General features: G+C 62.6%; 1 protein-coding gene across 1 annotated transcript in view; it reads left to right on the top strand.

The window, feature by feature from the left end:
- The first annotated feature begins 347 nt into the window (after nucleotides 1-347).
- The window catches only part of KDM3B (lysine demethylase 3B), a 37,619-nt gene continuing 29,516 nt past the window's right edge, over nucleotides 348-8,450 (top strand). The window contains 4 exon segments of the mRNA XM_029052830.2: nucleotides 348-485; nucleotides 488-603; nucleotides 6,461-6,628; nucleotides 8,114-8,227. Of these exon segments, the coding sequence (XP_028908663.1) occupies nucleotides 386-485; nucleotides 488-603; nucleotides 6,461-6,628; nucleotides 8,114-8,227 (498 nt within the window). The 5' untranslated portion in view covers nucleotides 348-385.

Here is an 8,450-nt window from a genome sequence, read left to right as displayed (position 1 = left end):
GGGTGGGGGGCCCGGGCGGCCGTTCCCCTCCGGGCCGCGGGGGGCGCCGTGGGCGGAGGTCGGCGGGCGTGGGGTCCGGCCGCGGGGGGGCGCTGGCGGCGGCGCGGGGCCCGTCCCGGCCGCGGGGGGGCGCTGTGGCGCGGTGCTGCGCGGCGGTGGCGGCGGCGGCGGCGGCGGCGGCGGGGAGGCGGGGAGGGAGGGAAAGGAAGGAGGGCGGCCCGGGGGCGGCGGCGGCGGCGGCGGGAGGAGGAGGCGGAGGAGGAGGCGGCGGCGGAGGCCCGGGCCCGGGCTGGGGCCTGGCGGTGTCCGGGTGTTCGGGGCGGCGTCGGTTCCGGGGCTCCGGCGTTGGGGCGGGGCGCGTCGGGGGCGGCGTCGTGTCCCGGCCATGGCGGACGCGGCGGCCTCCCCGGTGGGGAAGCGGCTGCTGCTGCTGTTCGAGGAGGCGGCGGGGCCGGCGGGGCCGGCGGGGCCGGGGGGCGCGGGGGCCCGGGGGGCCCGGGGGGAGCGGGGCCGTGCGGGCCCGGGGGGTCGCCGCTGCGCAGCCGGGCCTGGCGGGCCGGGACGGTGCGGGCCATGAGCGGGGCGGTGCCCCAGGACCTGGCGGTGAGTCACTCCCTCCCCTCCCCCTCCCCCTCCCCCCTGCCCCCCCTCGGCCGCGCGCGCGCGCACACACACACACACACACACACACACGGGGGTGGGGGGCGCCCCCGCCCCTCCCCCTCCCCGGGGGCCTTTGTGCGGGGGAGGGGCGGGCGGGGCCTCCTCCCCCTCCCCCACGCCGACACACACACACACACACACACAGAGGCCTCCCTGTCTCCCCCCCCCCCAGGGGGGTCCGGGGGGTCCCGGTTCCGCGGGGGGGGGGGGGGCGCGGAGCCTTCCTGCGCCGACCTCCTCCACACCCCTGTGTGTGTCTCTGTCCGTGCGTCTGGGTGCTCCCCCACCCCCTGCCCTCCCCCTCGTTCCCCGCCCCCTTCCTTCCCTCCCCCCTTTGGCTTTCTGGGTGACAGCAACAGCTGCCCCCTCCTCCTCCTCCTCCTCCTCCTCGTCGTCCTCGGCCTGGTCCTCCTCCTCCCCATCCTCCCTATCCTCCTCCTCCTCCCCTTCCTCCTCCTCCCCTTCCTCCTCCTCCCCTCCTCCTCTTCTCCCTTTTCTCCTCCTCCTTCTCCTCCCCTTCCTCCTCCTCCTGCTGCTCTTCTCCTCTTCTAATAATAATAATAATGTTGGTATTTGTTAAGCGCTTCCTATGTGCAGAGCACTGTTCTAAGCGCTGGGGTAGCTCTTCTCCCTTTTCCCCTCCTCCTTCTCCCCTTCCTCCTCTCCTCCTCCTCTTTCCCCTTTCCCTCCTCCCCTTCCTCCCCCTCTTCTCCCCTTTCCCCTCTTCCTCTTCTCCCTTTTCTCCTCCTCCTCTCCTCCCCTCCTCCCCTCTCCTCCTCCTCCTCTTCTCCTCCTCTTCTCTTCCTCCCCTTCTTCTCCTCCTCTTCTCCTCCTCTTCCCCTTCTCTTCCTCCCCTTCCTCCTCCTCTTCTGCTCCTCCTCCCCCCCCCCCCCTTCTCCTCCTCCGTGGGTGCGAAGACGGGCTGGGGCTCCAGGGCCCCTCTCTGGCGGAGCAGAGTTTACAACCCGGACTCCCCCGGGCCCGGGGTTGGGGGGCGGGCAGGGGGCCGGGGGGACTCGTCGGGTAAACTTCAGAGAGAGGACCGTGCGAGAGAGCGCGCGTTTGTTTGGGTGTGCCGGGCCCGTGGGGCGATGCCAGTCGCGGGCACGTCCGCTCGGCGCCTCCCCCTTGGACCGGCGTCGGTGTCGGCGTCGGCCGCGGCCTCCCCGGCCCGTCTCGTCTCGGCCCTCCCGGTCCGTCGCCCGGGGCCCGGGCGGCTTTGGTGGGGGTCCGTTCCTCCGGGGGTTCACTTCAGGGAAGCCAGGCGGGGCCCGACGGCCAAGGAGGGGGACCCGGTGGGGGTCCGGTCGTATTTACTGAACACCGTGCTGAGCGCCCGGGGAAGGTCCGACCCGTCCGTGAAGAGACGCGCTCCCTGTCCGCCGCGAGCTCCCGGGCTCGAGGGGCTTGCTTTTCCCTCTTTCCTCCCAGATCGACGCGCGCACCCGGGGCCTCGTTCGACGCTTTCCCGGTCCAGGCGTCGGGTCGTACTTACCGAGCGCTTACCGCGAGCGGGGCGCCGGGGAGAGGAAAGCGCGGCGGTTAGACGGACACGTTCCCTGCCCGCGACGAGCTTACCGTCCCGAGGCCAGTGAGCACCGGTGGGATCCGGCCCCGGCCGCGTCTGTCCTCCCCCTCACGCCCACCAGGAAGTATTTCGGATTTCTATTTCGAGAGCGGAGGTGGACAACTCCGGCGTCCGGGGAATAGGCCGGTTTTGTGATTAGGGCAAGCCCGAGGGGGCCGGGGGACCTGGACGGGCTGCTCGGTCTCGGGCCATCCGGGCTCGTCCCGCGGCCCGGCGGTGGTATTTGCTAAGCGCCTACGCCGTGCCGGGCACTGTGCCGAGCGCCGGGGAGGATACGGGCGGGTCGGGATGGACACGGTCCCTGCCCCGTGTGGGGCTCACGGTCTCGACCGACGATCCCCCTTTTGCAGACGAGGGAACCGAGGCCCGGAGAATAGTAATGATGATGACGACGATGGTATTTAAGTGCTTACTCTGTGCCAAGCACCCTTCTAAGCGCTGGGGGGGTTTACGGGGGAATCAGGTTGTCCCACGTGGGGCTCACGGTCTTCATCCCCATTTTAATAATAGCGATTATGATATTTGTTAAGCGCCTGACCGTGTGCCAGGGACCGTACTAAGCGTCGGAGGTATCCGGCTCAGAGAAGTGAAGCGACTTGCCCCAGGTCACCCAGCTGATCAGCGGCGGAGCCGGGATTAGAACCCACGACCTCTGACTCCCAGGCCCGGGCTCTTTCCACGGAGAAGTGGCTTGCCCAAGATCCCCCCCCCCCCAGCGGACAGGTGGCGGAGCCGGGATTTGAACCCCGGGCCCGGGGTCTATCCACTGCGCCGCCACGCTGCGTCTCTAAAGGGAATAGGGGAAGACGGGGAATTTCGCAAACGTGTGCGGCCTAGGCCGGGGGTTAGAGAGGGGAAGCCACGTGGCAAAGTGGATAGAGCACGGGCCTGGGAGTCAAAAGGTCATGGGTTCTAATCCCGGCTCCGCCGCTTGGCTGCCCGGTGGCCCTGGGCGAGTCACTTCCCTTCTCCGCGCCTCATCGGTGCGATGGAGATCGAGACTCTCGGCCTGATATGGGACAGGGACGGTCTCTGTCGAACCCGGTTTGCCTGTATCTACCCCAGCGCTTAGAACGGGGCCTGGCACGTGGGAAGCACTTAACAAATACCAGAATTATCATTATAACGAGAGGGATCGGTGCCCTGAAGCAGAGCAGCTCCGTGGCTAGAGCCCGGGCGGAAGGACCTGGCTTCTCATCCTGGCTCTCCCACTTGTCTGCCGGGTGACCTTGGGCCAGTCTCTTCTCTGGGCCTCAGTTCCCTCATCTGCAAAACGGGGGATTAACGCGAGCCCCGCAGTAAGCGCCCAATAAATCCGATTGATTGAATGACAGGGATTTTTGTCCAACTTGCTTAACTTGTATCTACCTTACCGCCTAGAACAGTGCTTGGCATTTAGTATTTGCATTATTATTCTTATTGTTTTAAAATCCAGCTAAGGAGAATGCAGTGTGTAAACTTGCCCGTAACAAATGAAGATGTTGTTATTGGTTTTTGTTATTACTAAACCCAGTTTGGGAGAACGTAGCGTAAATTTGCCCCCCCCCCCCCCCCCCCCCCCCCGGGGCGATCCGATCACCTCTCCCTCGGCACTCAGCGGAGTGCTTAGCACATCATCAGCACCTGGTGTGGCCCTTAACTCCCTTGGCCTGGTTGAAGGAAAAAAAGAAAAGTCCCAGCTCCCTCAGCCTCCCAATTCAGCTTTTGTCTCCTTCACTCGCGAGGGCTCAGAACAGTGTTTTGCACCCAGTAGGTGCTCAGTAAATACCATTCCTTCCTCATCCACGGGGGCCGGTGTCCCACCCCCATCTGCTTGTATCCATCCTAACGTTTAGTCCGGGGCCTGGCACACAGTAAGCGTTTAACAAATGCCACAAGTACTATTATTATCTCGTATCTACCCCGGCGCTTAGGACGGTGGTTGGCACACAGTACGTCGCTTAAGAAATGCCACAAAAGACTAGGCAGAGCGAATAGCCCGCCCACCACACATAGACACCCACACCGGAGTGGTCAGGGCCGGCTGGGTGGCAAGTAAGACCTTTTTCATCAGCCTGGCAGAAGTTTTGTAATTTATCCGCCTTCGACTTCTTTTCTTTTTTCTTTTCCAAACCAACTCGCAGAACTGCGACCGGCCCCTTCTTCCAGTTCCCGCTATTGAAATGCGTCCAACCGGTTTTATGGAGGGGAGGGGGATCGGAGAAATGTCGGGGGCGAGGGGCGGCTTCCAGTTGGGTGACGGTCCCTCCCGGAGCCGAGACGGGGGCCGGTGCCCCGGGCCGGGCTGGCGAGGGGCCCGCGGGACCACCCCCACGCGTCGCGCCACCAGTCCCGAGCGTCCTGTCCGGCCCTCCGGGGTGGAGCCGCCCGGGAAAAGCCAGCCATTGGGTCAGCTCCCCTGTGTGCGGCCAACACTCCCTCCCTCGAGTCTGTCCGTCCCCAGGCAGAACTGACCCAACCAGTTTCCGGAGGGATCGACCAGTATTTCCAAAACCCCGGGCGCAAAGGGCGAAAACACACAGTTCCCCGCCCCGTCCCGGGGGCAGTGGCGACTTGGCGGTCGGAGCCCGGGCCTGGGAATCAGAAGGACCTGGGTTCTAATCCCGGCGCCGTCACCCGCCTGCTGTCTCACCCTGGGCAGTCGCCAAGGGAGCAAGTCAGGGCGGCTCAGAAGGGAGTGGGAGATGAGGAAAAGTGGGGCTTTTTAAAGCCAAGGGTGAGGAGGTTTTGTCTGATATGGAGGTGGGTGGGCAACCGCCGGCGTTTCTTGAGGAGTGGAGAGACGCGTCCTGAACGTTTTGGTAGAAAATTGATCCGGGCAGCAGAGCCAAATACGGCCTGGAGCCGGGAGAGACGGGAGGCTTGGGAGGTCAGCGAGGAGGCTGATGCGGTCACCGGGCGGGAGGGGATGAGAGACTGTATTAACGTGGTGCAGTGGTTGCAGAGCAGCGCTTGGCGCGTAGTAAGCGCTTAACAAGTACCGTGATTATTTGATTTTTATCAGTGTTATTCTGAGACACCCTCCGGTGAGCGGGGTGGAAATGAGGAGCCCCGTCTCGACTGGCGGTTAGTGAAGAGCCGGTGAAGGGGCATGCCCTGTTTGTGTCTCGGGTATGGGGGAGGCGCTACGTTGGGCCGGCCCCCGTGCCCGTCCGTGGGAGGGCCAGACCGGACCCCTGGCGTGCCCTAGGGGAGAACCTCCATGCCCAACCCTGGGGGGATTTTATTTTTTATTTTTTGAGTGGTCTTTGTTAAGCGCTTACCGTGTGCCAGTCACCGTGCTAAGCGCCGGGATAGATACGAGGTGCAGATAGACAGGGCGAGCAGAACTCCTTTAGCCACAGTGTCAGAACCTGGTCCGGCTGGGTGGACGGACGTTGGTAAGGCGGCTGACGAGCCGCTGAGAGCTGTGGCCCGTCCGTCCCGGGCCGGGCCGTCAGAACCGATGCGGCCAGAGGGGCCGGGTCTCGCCTTCCCTGATTTACCCCCTGGGGGCTTTCGAAGCCCCTCTCTGGCCCCATGCTTTGGTTGCCAAGGCTGCCAAGCCATCGGGAGGGAGGCCGGAAATTCATTCAGCCGGCCCTGGGAGTCAGAAGGACCCGGGTTCTAATCCTGCCTCGAGTCTCTTGGCTTCTCTGGGCCTCATCTGGAAACTAGGGGTGGCGACTGGGAGCCCAGCGTGAGACAGGGACTGTATCCAACCCCATCAGCTCGTATCTACCCCGGTGCTTAATACAGCGCCTGGCACGTAGGAAGTGCGTAACGGGTACCTCGTAGTTATCGTCGTTATCATCGTCGTTCTTATTAAGTATGAAGAAATGCAGAGAAGCAGCGTGGCCTAGTGGCTAGGGCCCGGGCCTGGGAGTCAGCGGGACCCGCGTTCTACTCCCGGCTCCTCCACTTGTCTGCCGTGTGACCTTGAGCCAGTCGCTTCACTTCTCTGGGCCACCGTTCCCTCATCTGTAAAATGGTGGCGAAGACTGTGACTCCCGTGTGGGACAGGGACTGTGCCCAACCCGATACGGTTGTATCTACCCCAGCGCTTAATACGGTGCCTGGCACGTAGTAAATGCTTAACTAATATAACTATTATAATAATAAGAAGAAGGGGTGTGTGTGTGTGTGTGTGTGTTGAGGGAGAGGAACGGGGGGCAACGCCAGGTGGGGTCTCGCCGCCTGAAGCCCCTTTGGATCCGGTGTCTCGCGCAGATCTTCGTGGAGTTCGACGGTTGCAACTGGAAGCAGCACTCCTGGGTGAAGGTCCACGCCGAAGAGGTGATCGTCCTGCTGCTGGAGGGCTCCTTGGTCTGGGTCCCCCGGAAAGACCCCTTCCTGCTGCAGGGGACGAGGGTCTCCATCCCCCAGTGGCCCGCCCTGGTGAGTAGCGAGGGCGGGGGGTGGTCCCGGCAGCTTTCATCCCCCAGCCCCCCTTAGTGAGGCTTGAGCAGAAGCCCGAGGGGGCTCGAGCCGGCTCCGCCACCTCCCTGACCCTGTTTTTGTTCATCACGGTATTTGTTAAGCGCTCACTCTGTGCCGGGCACTGTTCTACGCGCTGGGTTAGCTACAGCTTAATCACGTCGGACGCGAGCCCCGTCCCACACGGGGCTGTCGTTCTTCATCCCCATTTTACAGACGAGGGAACTGAGGCCCAGAGAAGTGAAGCGTGACCGGCCCAAGGTCACCCAGCAGGCAGGCGGCGGAGCCGGGATGAGAACCCAGGTCCTTCCGACTCCCAGGCCCCGGGCTCGATCCACTAGGCCGTGCTGGAATATCCGGGAATGTCACCGGTGCTCAAACAGTGGGTCCCCAAATTTGGGGGCTCCCCCTCTCAAAGATATGCCGCCCCAAGCTGCTCCCCTTCAACCAGTCAATCAATCAAGCGTATTTATTGAGCGATTGCTGCGTGCAGAGCACTGTACTGTGCGTTTGGGAGAGTCCGACCCAAGAGAACGGGGACAGGGACCGTGTCCCACCTGATTACCTTGTATCTACCCCCGGCGCTTAGAGCAACGCTCAGCGTATAGTAAGCGCTTAACAGATACCGTTATTACTATTAATTATTATTACTAATCGATAGAGGCCCACCCTCTCCCCCCATTGAGCTTCCAGACCAGCGGGGAAGACCGATATGACTATAAATGAATGATTTGTAATTGATAATTTCTAGCTGGGTCCAATCCATCCTAAGCCTTGGGAGCTTGTTTTGTGGTTTTCCTTCTTCTCTTCTTGGGAAGCAGCGTGGCCTAGTGGGTAGAGCCCGGGCCTGGGAGTCGGAGAACCTGGGTTCTCGTCCTGGCTCCGCCGCACGTCTGCTGGGTGACCCCGGGCAAGGCACTTGACCTCTCCGGGCCACTGTTCCCTCATCTGTAAAATGGGGATTCAGGCTGTGAGTCCCAAGTGGAACGGGACTGTGTCCCACCCGATTAGGTCGTATCTACCCGGGCGCTTAGTACAGTCCCTGGCGTATCGGTCAAACAGTGGTATCTATTAAATGCTTGCTCTGTGCGCAGCACTGTACTAGGCGCTTGGGACGGTACAGAACAGCAGATTTAGCAGACACGGTCCCCGCCCAAAACGAGAGAAGCGGCCTGGCTTAGCGGGTTCGAATCCCGGCTCCACCGCTTCTCTGCTGCGTGGCCTCGGGCAAGTCACTCCGCGTCTCTGGGTCTCGGATACCTTTTCTGTAAAATGACCCCCAGATGGGACAGGGACCGTGTCCGACCCGATTAACCGGTAGCCACTCCAGCGCTTCGTACGGTGTCTGGCACAGAGTAAGCCCACGACAGATACCGTTTAAGATAAAAGCAAGTTTAGTAAACACCACGGTTATCTTATCCTTTTCTTGGCCGCTCTTCTCCTCAGACCTTCACCCCTTTGGTGGATAAGCTGGGTCTGGGTTCGGTGGTTCCGGTGGAATTCCTTCTCGATCGAGAGCTTAGGTTCCTGTCGGATGCCAGTGGGCTGCGTCTGTTCCAGGTACGGCCCGGTTCTGTGGAAATGGGTGCCGGGCATCCATCCCGTGCGGCGGGAGGGCTGGGAGGGGTGTCGGAGGTGTGGGTGCGGGTGTATTTTAGAGAGAGAGAAGCAGCGTGGCCTCGTGGGGGTCAGAAGGACCCGGGTTCTAATTCCGGCTCCGCCGCTTCTCCGCTGGGTCACCTTGGGCAGGTCGCTTCTCTCGTCTGGGCCTCCTCTGTAAAAT

Source organism: Ornithorhynchus anatinus, chromosome X2 (genome assembly GCF_004115215.2).
Source record: "Ornithorhynchus anatinus isolate Pmale09 chromosome X2, mOrnAna1.pri.v4, whole genome shotgun sequence".
In the NCBI taxonomy this organism is placed as follows: Eukaryota; Metazoa; Chordata; class Mammalia; order Monotremata; family Ornithorhynchidae; genus Ornithorhynchus; species Ornithorhynchus anatinus.
The sequence above is the reverse complement of the archived record's forward strand: the minus strand, read 5'-3'. Positions and strand labels throughout refer to the sequence as shown.